Source organism: Acartia tonsa, chromosome 12, assembly GCF_053477335.1.
Source record: "Acartia tonsa isolate MP-2025a chromosome 12, ASM5347733v1, whole genome shotgun sequence".
NCBI lineage: Eukaryota > Metazoa > Arthropoda > Copepoda > Calanoida > Acartiidae > Acartia > Acartia tonsa.
In genome coordinates this window covers 46884470-46899583 of record NC_137271.1, presented here as the reverse complement: position 1 = coordinate 46899583, position 15114 = coordinate 46884470, and the positions used below count along the sequence as shown (strand labels likewise).

General features: G+C 32.9%; 1 protein-coding gene across 1 annotated transcript; it reads right to left on the bottom strand.

The window, feature by feature from the left end:
- Window positions 1-7452: 7452 nt before the first annotated feature.
- Window positions 7453-9338, bottom strand: LOC145334012 (uncharacterized). Its single transcript, XM_080179286.1, has 2 exons — window positions 9198-9338; window positions 7453-8059 (listed from the first exon to the last, which is right to left on the bottom strand). The coding sequence occupies exons 1-2, from the start codon at window positions 9204-9206 to the stop codon at window positions 7712-7714; spliced, it is 357 nt and encodes a 118-aa protein (XP_080035412.1). The 5' UTR covers window positions 9207-9338; the 3' UTR covers window positions 7453-7711.
- Between the last annotated feature and the right edge of the window lie 5776 nt (window positions 9339-15114).

Below are 15114 nucleotides of genomic sequence, written 5' to 3'. Positions count from 1 at the left end.
GATAATGAATTTTTGCTTCCTTCACCGTTTTTATTGAACAACCTTTGTTTTTAGGTAATTTTTTGCTAAAAAATTTCTTATTTTTGAAGCTAGAAAAACTATCTTTTCAGGAAATGTTTATCTTTATGTATAAAAAATCTCAAACATAAATTTTGTCATCCACAAATGATGTTTAAAAAAAGTTTAGAATCCAGCAGTAAGTCTGTACTAATTAAAGAATATAAAATATGCAAAAAGATTAAATATAAAGTGAAATCTTAGTGAAGAGATTCCTTACATAATCATATTTACCCCTTCCCATCAAGTGTATCTAGAGGCCTCTAGAAGTGAATCCACTAGTTCTAGATATAGAGATCAATCAATCAATTATCTTACTTTTATTGAAAAACTAGCGACTACAACCCCTATAGCCTCTAGATTCACTTGACTGAAAGGATGAGGGAAAAGGGTGGAGAAATATCCCTCTTGCCCAATTTTCAATTCAAGTGTTAATGGAATTTAAAAAATTGTCATCTACGTTTGCGCCCTTGGCATAAAATATTTTAAACATTTTATAAAAACCAATTGATAAAGAAAAAACATGGATAAAATGTCAAGAAAAATTTGTCATCACTTTAGGTTGCTAACATTGATCTTATTGATTAGTCAGTTCGTTCATCATGTAGTGAGGGGAGGGAATGGATATCACCCTATTTTAGCCAGCTCTGAGTATCACTTTATTAGAGTATATTTTTCGTTTGTCACGAGATCCTATCGTGCATTCGATCAGTGCAAGACAATCATCCGCGTACTTTTTCTGCCATAGGACAAAGTCAGCTGATTACCAATCATATATTGAGATGAAAACAGTTGTCTGAACAAAAAGAAACATATTACAAGGTACGAACAATATGACGAGGTACAACATCAATTGACTTATCTCAAAAGGATTATAAATTTTCAATACATAAACGCAACTAATACTATTACAGTCAGAAATATATCAAACATAATATGAGGCAATATTATTATCAGCACGTAATGATCATAGTTTAAACTCAATAAATGCTCAAATTATTTATTTTTTTTCTTTTTATATTAAAGGAATCTGCTCTATATCTAGTCTTATGTTGGTCAACAAAATTTATCAAACCTGGTTTAAATCCGTGTAACAGAACAGCCGTATGGGAGATGTATGATGACAGACATGTAAAATTCCATTTGTTGTTTTTCACATCTTTCCACGTTCACGTTCCAGAAGAGATAGAAATTTCTAGATCTTTCCAGAGAAAGGTGCAACGCCTATGAGATGCCGTGTCAGACGCAGGACTCCAACAGAATGTCGTCTTAACGACCCTTTGGGTATAAGGGTGACAAAGGTGGGGATTCTCATTCATGAACGACTCAAAGGACTGAAGGAGGGCTACGCCACAGTATGTGAAAATCTAGTGCAATATCAAAGTTATAATAAATCGATTAAAAAATACATGAATATATATATACATTATACAATATACATATATATATTTAAATGAAGTTTTATTTCAAACATAAACAAGTGTAAAATTATTTCAATATCATCAATTAAATACTAAAATAATAAATATATTGAAAATGTATTTTAATTACGCTTATTTGAAAAAGTATCATGGATCTAAAGGGTTAAGACAATGACCTACAAATTGATGTACATTGTAAATACACAAAATATTTATCACTTTTGTAGTGAATGATATATTTGGGCATTCAGCTTAATTAATAAACTTACCAATCAAATTCAATAAAAGTCCCCAAGTTGTTAAAACGCTATTATAAAAATTTTGGAGGCAAGTGTAATAAACAGGTCAATGTCCCCTCCCTCCCTGGTGTATTATTCCACATAGTGATATAAGATTTTAATTATAAGTAATTCTAATTATTAGTTTTTCAAGGCATGGACATTTTTAGCGGCTGCGGCTGTCAGATATATTTTTAAGGCTATTACCTATCAATTGTCTTATATAGGCGAGCCTGCTGTATATGACTCTCTAAAGTAAGGTCTAACAACTAAAGACAGCCATCTCATAGATTGCACGACCTTTGCAAGTTCTAACTGTGCATCTTGAGTTGAGCCTATTTTATGCCAAGGCATTCAGCCTGCTATAACTATTAATGTCGCGCACCTAACATAGAAGCAGTTTTAAGCCAAGATTCAAACATTCACCTCCCAGACAATGAGCATATGAGCTACATGCTGAGCCTCGTTCGCGGGTCAATTTTTAGGAAAACTCCAGGGTTAATCTTTTCAAATGATTTCCAGTATGGCTTTGAAACAGATTTGTAACCATTTGGTTTCTCAGCCATACTGAAAAACCATTGTAAGCATTGAATTAAAAACAATTTTCCATAGATATTGTTATTGAAATAAAAATTATACAATTATTACCAGTTTGTAAGCCTAGGCATTTTCTCAAAAAACTGAAGGATTGTGTTCTCACATTTCTTTCATTTTTTGAATTATCCTAACCGAATCCCCAACCCCCAACCCCTTTCTCCCTGAAAATGGGCAAAAAGTACACTCTCATGGATCCCTAATGATGATATACAAATTTTCACTTCTATAGATGCAAAAGTGAGCATTGCTAGATTATACCAACTAAACAGATTTTTTCATGAGCTCCAAGATAGAATCCAACGAATGAGTGAATTTGTGCACCATGGGATGAGGTATAGGGTGGCCATTTATTGTGAGACATATGACTCATCAATCAAAGAAATAAAAAAAATAACTGGTCTTTTCGTCTTTGTGTAAAAATCTGTATCCAATAGGAAAGGAGTAATTTGTTTTTGTTAATTTGCATTTAATTTTAAAATACACACCTGTGTTGTTTTTAAAAGACGTAATAAGCATTTCAATAATATTAAATAAAAATATGACTCATCAATCAAAGGGATAAAAAAATTAATTGGTTTTTTCGTCTTTGTGTAAAAATCTGTATCCAATAGGAAAGGAGTTAAATTTTTTTGTTAATTTGCATTTAATCTTAATATACACACCTGTGTTGTTTTTAAAAGACTTAATAATCATTTCAAAAATATTAAAATAAAATTACTTTTTACGAGTAATCAGTCAATGCCTAGATAGAATTTTAATAGAAAATAATGTTAGGATATCAATTACCAGTAAAATATTATTAATTTCGGAGGTGTAATAATTTATTTAATTTCCAAGAATTTGCTATGTGAAGGACAGAAAAACTAAGTTTTGCAAGATGAAGGACATAGGCAGCCTTCCTAATGTAAGAATTTGTCAGACAAAAGACATAAGTCACCTCCCTTAAGTTAGATTTTGTTAGATAAAGGACACAAGTAGCCTTCCTTAGATCAATTTCCAGTTACTTCTGTCCTAATTAGGAATGACTTTGTTTTCTTTCCATGATCCCAATTCTGTATACAGGGTGTCACATACTATTCCTAGGACAACAAAGTAAAATGTTATAAGCAAGGCATCTTTATAATCAAGTCGGAAAAATGTAAGTATGTCCTTAAACATTACATTTACTTTCTGGTTTGTCTCGACTTCTTAGTTCTTTACAATTATATTCTGATTATTTAGTTTTGACACTCTACAAGGGTTAATGTTCGTCAGTCATAACGTTTCAGAACTTTGCGTTTATGGATGTTATCATCCTTGTTTTTCAATAACGCATTAACATTTAAAACAAATTGTTTTGGCCTTGATGATTAAAGTCCTTCTTCAATTATCAAAAAATTATCAAAAGAAAAACCTTGATTATTTGTCGTAATTGGTAGCAGGGATCTAAAGGGATAAAACAGAATTGATGTACATCCCCAATGGTGATACACAAAATTAACCCTTCTGTAGATTAAGATTAGTGGATGTAACGTTTGAACACTCAATATAATTAACCAGGAAATCAAAATTCACTAAAGTCCCCAAAATTGTTAAGCCAAAAATAATAAAATGTAATTTGACTTTGGGGACTTTTGTGATGAATAGCCATTGTCCCCGAATTGGAAGAAACATTTGTAAAAATGATTGCAAATAATTGGCTCTAAATGATTCAATAGACGTTAAACTTTATTAAATGTCTAGAGAAGGTTTTTATACATATATTATAGATTATGTGGGAGGGGGGGAGGGTTCACAGGGATTATTTTCGCGAAAATAGCTTAAAACCACCACAGAACCAATACATATGTTTCCTGAATAGTAGAGCCCAATTGGTTCAGCAAATACTGTCAGCAAATTTGTAAAGATTCGGCAAAGTAAAAGATGATGTTTTCAATAGCACACTTGTTTATATTAGTTTTAGATTAAATCTTTTACCAGAGAGAGGTTTTGTGATTTTTATTATTCTCCAAATTCTAGCTGTTATAGCTATTAGTATATACTATATATAGAAATAGCCTATAACCATCCCAAGACATAAATTCAAACTGAAATTTTCTAGGGCCTCTCTAATTCTATGAAATGACAACATCCATAAAAGCGAAGCTCTGAAACGGTAGGACAAACAAACAATAAAACTTGTAGAGTGTCAGCACTAAGGTACAGTAGGACAATTCTAACATGTCAAGTTAAAAAGATGGTACGGTTAAAGACGGATCGAACATTGTTGTTATATATTCCATTGTCTGTGTTTTTTCTCGCGGATTTTCGTAAAGTAGTCAAATGCTCTAGTTAAGTCAAACTGTTTTAATTATGGAACATTTCAATATACTACATTTATACTTTTTTACTTTTTACTTTTTACTTCTTTAAAATATTTGTATGGGCCAATAAGAAGCAACATTGTAAAGGAGAGCCATATCAGTTCACCGGTTAGCGAGATCCTTTGGTACAGACAGACAAACACACTTGGATCTTGTTACTTTTATATAAAGATGAGCATGCAAGGTTTCGTGATTTTTGAAAAATATTATTGCTATTTAAAACAAGGGAGCTAAAGGGATAGGACAATGGGCGATGAATTGATGTACGTCCCCAATAATGATGATGCACAAAATTACCCCTTCTGTAGATTAAAACCAGTGGTTGAAATGCTTTAACACTCAACTAAATGAACCAACCCATCAAATTGTTAAGCCAATGAATAAGAAAACATTGTTATTATAAAACTTTGGGGACTTGTCCATACGAAACGCTACAGGGGAAATGTAATTTTCTCAGCTGTCAAGATGAACGGCTGATTTTTTGTGAAGATTCCCTATACCAATAAGAATCTAGTGTGTAAATTACTTTGTCCGTCGGTCTGACAGCCATGCTACAAAATATAAATTTTAATATGTTAGATATGTTTCTTTTGTATTTAAAATTTGTCTTTAATTCTCTTTCCCATCCAAGATGAGGAAAGAGGGGTTGACTTCCGCCTCCCTCCCCAAAACCAACCAAGAACCTCTAGGGGCTTATCCGCTAGTATTTTTAAAATTTACTAACAGATAATAAATTGATTATTGATTTCAATATCTTTTTAAATCAAACGTTGCACGTCTTTAAATAGTAATTAATGTCGGGAGTGGGAATGGCGTACATATTCACGAACGGATAGTTATGTAGAGAAGCTTCACTTCAAACCAATAACACTGGTAAGTAAGTATAAAATTGTACTTAGTTAGTTTATTTTAAGCAAGAATATTATGTTAATGATTTAAATATATAGGGTAAAATGGGCTTGAATAATATTCCCTATATATAGTTACCTTACTTTTATAGGAATCATCATGCAAAGTGTAAAATTCAATAATGCTTGCTTGAATTTTCTCAATTAACCAGCTCTGCAGTAGTTTTTAAAATACTTTTCAGTTGTAATATCAAAAACGGCGGTTTGTCGTTGTTAATAATAAAAATTCACTAAAGTTCCTAAAACATTTCGAATTTTAAAATTGCTTCACCACCACTAAAAACAGATGATTTTTTGCTTGAAAAAAAACTTATAGATTTAATCTTTTAATTTGATTCGTTTATGTCCAGTCACTTTGTTTTCAAAAGCAACAAGGATGACAACATCCATGAAAGCAAAGCTCTGAAATGATAGTATAAAACTAGTAGAGCTGTCCGTTAAGGACAAATGGACCAACCCTTTTTATAGAAAAGTTTTGCATTTAAAAAATGTTTTAAAAAGTGTTTTTCCAGGAATCTAAGGCATGGATAAGACAATGGTCGATAAATTGATGTACATTCCCAATAATACTGATAATTATCCCTTTTGTAGATTACAATCACCATTAGTAATTGAAACGTTTGAGCACACGGCTTAATGAACCAATCAAACAAAATTCCATAAAATTCTCCAAAGTTGTTAAGAAAACGTTATCATAAAACTTTGGGGACTAGTGTAATCAACAGCTCAATATCCTCCCCCCTCCCCCTGGTTTCTTTTGATGCATAAACTGAAGATTTTCTGTACAAAAGGTTGATCTGTCTGTCTGTTCATATCTGATTATATATTTCAGTTTTAATTTATAAGTATAATTTAACAGATAATCATAGACACTATATAAATATGAATGTACTTGCGTCCATATTAAATGTTAACCCTTTTAATAAAGTAATAGGATGTTTGTCTGTCTATTTGTAAGGAAGGATCTTGCTAACCGCTGGATCGAAATGATTCTCCTTTACAGTAGAACTTTCATAGGCCCAGGGAGGGCTGTCGACCCCAACTTTCAATCGTAGTTTTAAAAAGAAATATTTTTAATAAAAAAATGTGGGTCTCTTTTAGAGGAGATTTCTCTTTGGCGGATGTTGGGACCCTCCTTCATAATAGTTGGAAACCTTCACAGAACCAATGTGAAGCTACATTGGAGCCAAATCGGTTCAGTGGTTAGCGAGATCCTTCTGTACAGACAGACACACATAGATCCTGTTACTTTTATAAAAGGATACGCATACAAGGTTTCGTGATTAAAAAAAATAAAATTACTACTTTTTTCGGTAGTCCTTTTGTGAAAGAACGTACAGTATCCCTGAAAAGGACAGAAAACAATCTTTAAATTGGACCAATAGGAACCCATCAATGGAAATGTCCAACCACATTATTGGTTAGAAATTTTACACATTTTTCTAACATAATTGCATTTTTTCATTTCATGCTAATAATAACAGTTTTATTAATTCGGTAATTCAGCAAATTAATTCCATTTGAAATTGCTGAAAACTTAGATAGTTTTATGGTGTAAAACTTAATTAGATCTGTAACTAAATGGAAGTGGGTATGACGGTGATTTAAATTACAACAAGAATATTGCTGCAATGACGGATGCGTGATATTATTGGTTAGAGTGTTGTGGGGCTGGGGAAAGTAAATCAGTTACCAAGCAGTTAGGACTTTAAGACAAAGGTTGCAATCAAAAGGTTGGTTGTGTGTAGGCCGTTTGACCACCGCGTATTCATGCCCTGTGTTAGCAAGATTTGGATAGGATATGAAACAAAAATGAATAAATAAAAAAATGGTAATATAAAAATACAAGTGTTTTTCAATTATTTATTTATCATTTGATCATTGCTCTTTTTGGACTAAAAACAAACTATCACTGAAGGTTCAGGTAAAGAATTAATTATAAAATTACTGGCTGTATGTATACATACACTGTGTTGGATGGTGACTTTAACATTTGGTAGATGAAACAAGAGAACAGCTGATTAGCGACACCAGCGACATGGGTGCAGACACCAACGTTGGAGGTGGGCCATGGGCGGTGTAGGCAACAGCGTGGTCAGGTCAGGGGTCTAGGCCTGTTCAACGGCGGGGGCAACAACGGCCTGGTTGGCATCAATGGTGCACCCACATCCACAACAGTTACCTCCACAGCCGCAGGCATCATAGGTTGTGACAGCAGGGGCATCATTGGTGTAGGTCAGAGGGGCTCCGTAGGCGACGGGGGCGCCATAGGTGTTGACGGCGGCAACGTTGGTGTAGGTCAGATGGGCTCTGTAGGCAACGGGGGCGACATAGGGGTAGCCGTACACACCGGCATGAGCGGCGTAGGGGTAGGCACCAAAGGCGGTGGTGTAGCGAAAAGCAGCATCGGCTTCAGGCTCGGCTGCCACAAAGGCACTCAGAGCGAGAACTACGAGCTGAAATTAGAAAATATTAGATCATATCAATAATTAACACCATAGATATAAAATAATAAACCAGTGAAATAGTCTTCATAAGTAGAGCAGTAACATTTTATAAGCTAGGATTAAAAGGAAGCCTGCAAGAAATACATCTATCTAACTGCTAAAAGACTGCCACAAGTAGACCCAATGCCCCAAATTTGAAGCTTTCAGCTTTAATAACAAAAAGTTGTAGGCATTTTAAAATGACATTTTATGTACAATGAAAATTTTAAAGGTTTTGCTCATGTTTAAAATTAGAAGTTAAACTACGTAGCCTAGAAACATAATAATAAGTTAATTTTTGTCATAAATTTAGGTTGCTAGTAACTAATTATTTATTTATTAAATAATTGTCAAAATCATTAAAAAAAATAAGTTTAACTTGCATTGTACTGAGAGCACTGTATTATTTCCAGCCAATCAGAAGGCTGAATCAGTTCAACAACCAATCATAGCTGAGCTTGTATTAGTTTCATTTGTTTCCGCTATTATTTTATGCCTACAAACACAAATTAAACCAGATTTTTTTTCAGAGTTTATGACTATGACTTGGTGTTTTTATTGTAGAAAAGTATTCAGTTACCGGCAACCTAAGTTTCTGGCAAAGATAAGGTTATAATTTTGTGTCCATGCGACATAATTTAATATTGTAATTTCTATTAAGAGCAATGATATCTTTCAAAATTTTCATTGGACATAAAATGTCATTTTGAAATGCCTAGAACTTTTTTTTATCATTGAAGCTAAAAGCTTCAAATTTGGGGTATTGGGTATACTTATGGAAGTCTTTCAGTAGTTAAAGCTTTGTATTTCTTACAGGGATCCTTTAAATAGATTTTATAGATCACTCAGACATAGAGTAAATCTGTAGGGAAAGAAGACTAAAGTCCATAAAGATTGTTTAAAGAAATGAAAGCTTATCATTCTAATAAAGTAATAAAGTGTGTTTGTTTGTTTGTACCTAAGGATCTCGCTAACCGCTGAACCGATCAGGTTCTCCTTAACAAGGTAACTTCTCATAGGTCCTTGGAAGGTTTATTACTGTTTTGGGTACCACCACCCTCCCAGGAGAAATCACAAAAAAATTTATGAATATGAAGTGAATGCTTACCATCTTCATTTTGTGATGAGTTTTGTTTTACAGTCCAAAAAGAAATGTACCATAATTATGGCTGACAAGTCCTTTTATACCACCAAGCCGCGTCACACACACACACACTTACACACACACATACACACACACACACATACACACACACATACACACACACACACACACATACACACACCCACACACACACCCACACATACACATACACACACAGTCTCCTTTCTGACCCCTGATATCTACCCTTTTTTAGGAGGGTACTAATAAAAAAATGATCAGTACAAAACGCACTTTTTTATACATGTGCGTGGAGTGCTATCTATAATACAAAGTAGAATGATGGCTGTCCGTCCGTGCCTGAAGATCTCGGTTACCACTGAACCGATTGGATTCTACTCTTCAGGGAATATACCTACTGGTCCTGGTGGTTTTAGGCTTTTTTTCACAAAAAAAATCTTCAACCCATTTTTTTAGGTAAGCTGTAGCACTTCAGTAGGTAGCCTGTAGCGGTGCCTATTTTTGTTTAACAAATTCTATAAAGGGGGGTTGACTTCCCCTTACCTCATAGGGCGAGGCCACCAGAGTATATATAAATCTTTTAAATGAAAAATTTAGAGCATAGCAAATTACCAAACGATAAAAAAATTTAATCTTTATTTTTAGTTGGATTTATTGTATATACGAATAACCGTATTAAAGACAACTTTCTGTAAGTATTTAAATGAAAAAAAAATTTTTTTAGCCCCGAGGGGCCTGGACTAGGTTGACACTGCTTCAGCTTTAATTTCTGAATTAATCTCACTCAGGTCTACCCAGCATCTTTTTATATCTAAAAATAAAGATGAAAATGTCCCCCCGGGACTCCCTATTAACCCCCTTACCTAACTTAAAATTTTAAAATTTACTTTTGCTCATAGAATATGTTACTATTTTAATTTTATTAAACCTTATGTGTATCCTTAGTGAATTGAAATTCTTAACTGCACAGAGACATCTCACTACTTTAATATATAACTAATAAAGGGTTACAGGATAGTACGAGGAGAAAAAAAGTTTTAGTTAGCAGGGAATTAAGTTTTATTGAAATAAAAATTTTTAAAAAGTGATAGAAAAGTATAAAATTGTATATGTTCTTATATTAAGGTTGCAAGAATAAGAGACTACTTTGTGAGCTAAAGGGACAAGGGACAAGAAAAGGAAAGATTGTTAGCCAAATGAGATCCCACAAGTGACTGACTGCCAGCAATGCCCGCAGCACCCATTATTGAATAAGATTGCCAAGAAAATTTCTGCCAAGGTCTCTTTTGCGCGCAATAGTCTTTTAGTTTGCAACATTTTTTAGCACAAAATTATTCCATACAATACAGCATATTTTATTAATCATTTTATTAATAACAAAATCACAATTTCATAAAAATTAAAGATTTTCATAATATTTACTGATATATCAAGAATTTGATCTTAAAAAGTCTTAAATTTACTGTTATAAAGGTTCTACTTTTTATTGCTTGTCATGTTTTAAACTCTCTCTGGCAATGTTTTAGATAAATTTGGTTTAAAGATCTTTTAAAGAACACAGTTTTATAATGCGGCCCAGTGAAACAGATATTGATTTTGTGATTTTAAATCTTTATATTCATGGAAAGTTATCTGTTATTCGATGTTATACGTGAATTTTCAGTTTGGCTGAGAACCGGATATTAATTGGTATAAGCCAAAGAAAAGGATGCTGTGAGTATTGGTGCAAAAAATATGACGTAACAAAAAAAATAAGCCAATGAGAGGCCACTATAAATTTTACCATTGGTCAATAACGGCCTCTCATTGGCTAATTTTTTTTGTTACGTCATATTTTTTGCACCAATACTCACAGCATCAAGAAAAGTTTACTTGGTCTGAAAATCTTTTCAACAGCTGTTTAGAAGATCCCAATGGACCATTGCATATCTAGCTACTTTAGACGCTATTTTTTTACGGCTTTACAGGAATTTCATTGATGATTTTACATAGAATAAGATAAAAGGGGGGAGAGGGATGGTAGTTTTTTTTTAAAGTGCGTATATACAGAATACAGATAATTTTAATCAAAAATAAATTCTAGCACAAAGATTAAACATAAAAATCAAGAGAAACGGTGGTATTTTAAATAGCTTTATTGCTTGGTTAGGTTATAGGCTATTTTTTTATGAAAGGTTCGTAACATTTCTTGAAAACATCCCCCCCCCCTCCCCCAAAAAATTAGAACTAAGGTGAAATAGAAGAACAGAGAAAAAAGTTTATTTGTTCTTGAAAAAAAAACCAATAAGGTTATAAAATGTTTTCTCGTATTCATTCGAATCCGGTGGATAAGAACCGGTTCTCATCCATACGAAAAAACTATGTCTAACATCGTATTATATCCAGATTTCTGCGGATATAAAAATGTACAATCATAAGATTAAAACCAGTTTTTTAGCCCCGAGATGCCGAAGGCCGAAGCCGTTTATAATACGATGCGAGAAATAACTATTAAAAATTTCTTTTTCTGTTTCATTGGATTTCAATTTTTCATGATAGTTCTGTTCCAGTCAATGACCCTTTACTTATATTATATATTAATGCTGTTTTTTTTCTGTTAACAAGGATGACAACATTCATAAAAGCGAAGCTCTGAAACGGTAAGACAAACGAACATTAACGCTTGTAGAGTGTCAGAACTGAATAATCCGAATTTTAAATTATAATTTCAAAGCAAATTTTTAAGTAAATTTGTTGTCCTAGGAATCAGTTTTCCAAAAATCAGAACAATCGGAAAATATTATCACATAAAAACTTGTTGTTTAAAAAGTAGAAAATAAACATGTTTAAAATGGACCTACGGACTTTGACCATAATTATAGAAAAAGCCTCGCTTTTAAAAAGAGAAACCAGTAAAAAACTTTAATCTTGATTACTTTCAGATATTTTTGAACGTTGCCGAAACGAAAAACTTCCAACAAGTTAAAGGCTTTCACCAACCCACTTGAAATTTGTATTTTACGCATTGTGAAGTACATATATAGGGATCTAGGCCAAGATAAAATGTAGGGTCTTTTTCAGTGACAACTAAGCAACTAGTTATACTATATTAGCAACATTTGAATCTGCTTTAAAAAGGTCTCAAAAGAAATCTACAAAATGCCAAGAGGATCATTTTAATACCAACTATTGACCAAATATCATTTAAAAAGGTTGATTCCTATGTAATTAATGATGGATTTTCCCTGAAGATATTATAAAAAACGGCTTAACGGCTTAACGTTTATTTTCCAACTTTTTATTCGATTTAGGGAAAATAGACCTGACAAGGATTAATCATTCAATTTTTTTTCCTGAAATTCGGATTCTATGTGCCATTTGCACATTGATTATGAGATGGTTACATTAACCGCCCCCCCCCCCCCCCCCCCGGTAATGTGCGAAAGTTGCTATGTACTGTATGGCCGCTAACAGCTTGTAATTATTGAAATGAAGACCTTACTTTGCATTTTGAACTTTATCTAATATTTGATGTTGGAAGCATGACATTTGGTAAAACAAGTTTATATTTTTGGGGCCACGGCAACAAAAGAAAGTTGAACTGTTGGTTAGGAAATGATAAAGGGATCATTTATTAACAAGGATGACAACATCCATAAAAGCGAAGCACTGAAACGGTAGGACAAACGGACATTAACACTTGTATAGTATCTAAACTGAATAATCAGAATTTAAAAGTATAAGAGCCGAAGCAAAATTGTAAGTAAATTTGTTGAAAAAGTGCTTGAAGCAGGATAACGTTTATGGACATACTTATATTTTTGGACTTGATTATAGAGTTGCTTCGCTTATAATATTGTTCTTTGTTGTCCCAGGAATCAATATACCAAAAATCAGATCAAACGGATAATTAGAACACTTGAAAATTTGTTGTTAAAAAAGTAGAAAAATCAACATGTTTAAAATGGACGTACGGACATTCTGGTAATGATTATAGAGTTGCTACGCTTTCTAAATCGTACCTAACTACTACAGGAATCATCATGCTAAGTTTGAAATCGATAGGACAATTCTAACATGCCTAAATTAACGAATAAAAGCTATCTATCTCGGACGGACGTACGGACGGACCCTAATTATAGAAAAGCTTCGCTTTTAACAACAGATAGTTGATTTTCATTTATGTTTTAACTTCTGTATATAATTAGAGTAAGACACTAGAGGCAGAAATGGTTAAATAACTATATCTCCTCATCGCAACCTTTCTATTGGGTCATTGAAAACCAACCAATAGTGTCGCTTTTATATACATCTATACTATAGATCGTCTGTAAACTCTATAAAGCTTATTAATTAGTGCTTCTAGAGGTGTATAATATTACTTATGACAATTAAATGGGGCCCGTTAAAATACTTTAAGATACTTTTAAAGAAATTTTTTTTTTTTTTAAATAGGCATTGCAATTGGAAAACTTATTCCTGGAAAAATCCATATTCTAATGGCAGAAACAGTGAATAACCAGACTTATAAAAAAAAAACCATTCCCCTTAGAATTTTAGGTAATATCTTCTTAGAATTTTTTTTTCAATTTTTAAATTTGAGTAAATTTTTTGGGGGGGTAGAATTTTCTAGAAACAATTTCTCTTAGGAGGTTGGTGGTACCCTCCCCCAAAATAGTTATAAACCCTCCCTGGACGTATGAAAAGCAACTCTGTAAAGGAGAACCATACCGATTCAGTAATTAGCGAGTTCTTTTGGTACAGACAAACATCCTGTTACTTTATTATAAGGTTTAATGAAGGATGACAACATCCATAAGTAGCGAAGCACTGTATCTATTATGAAATAGACAAACGGACAAAGTGAGTTATAGAGCTGATTATCTGTTATCATAACAAAGAAAAGCAAGAGAGAGAAAATGCAAAAACTCAAAACCACGAAACCTTAAAAAAGGTTTATGTCTAATAAGTGATAAACTGTGCTAGGCGAGCTTTGAGAGAGGGGGGGGGGGCAATGGGCCGTTAATAACACTAGTCCCCAAAGTTTTATATTAACGCTTTCTTATTCGTCGGCTTAACAACTTTAGGGACTTATAAATTTTGATTGGTAGATTTATTAGGTTGAGTGTTCAAACATTTAAACCACTAATTTTAACCTACAAAAGGGGTAGATAATTTGCTTATCATCATTGGAGATACATCAATCTATCGTTTTTCTTTGACTAACCACTGTGGGGTCGCTAAGCCTCAGGGGCTACCCTGTGAATTATATAAATGAGAAAGAGCATAAAAAAATAATATTCATTTATCGCATCGTATTATAGAAAGCTTTCAGGTCTAACAAAACTGGGTTCGACTTTTTTATTTTAATAATCATAGAAAATTGTCTGGAATACAATGCTGCCTGTATATGATTTTTCAGTATGCTTGAGGTTCTAATCCTGCAGATATTAAGCCATACTGGAAAGATTAATAGTGTTGAAATGATAATTTTCGTGATAATTAAGAAAGTATTATTAAACTTCTTAATAAGAAAAACGCCAAAAAAACACTGACAGAAATAATGTGAAATTGATTTGCAGAAAGTAGTTGATATAACAAATTTAATCTGAAGTGCATCCTCAAAATTGTCCTTTCTTTATATTACAATTATTGGTTGAAACGTTTGACACTGAAATAGATGAGCCAGCTACTTAAAATACAATAAACGTCCCAAAAGTTATCAAGCCAACAATTAAGAAAACGTTCCTATAAAACTTTGGGAACCAGTGTAATAAAAAACTCAATGTCCCTTCCCTCCCTGCAATAACTGTTTCTCCTCCTATATATTACAAGCTACTACAGACCAAAAATCATAATTATAGGAAGATTAATCTATCTTTTAAGCATTTCCTGCTTAATTGTTTTTTTAATTACAAGAATA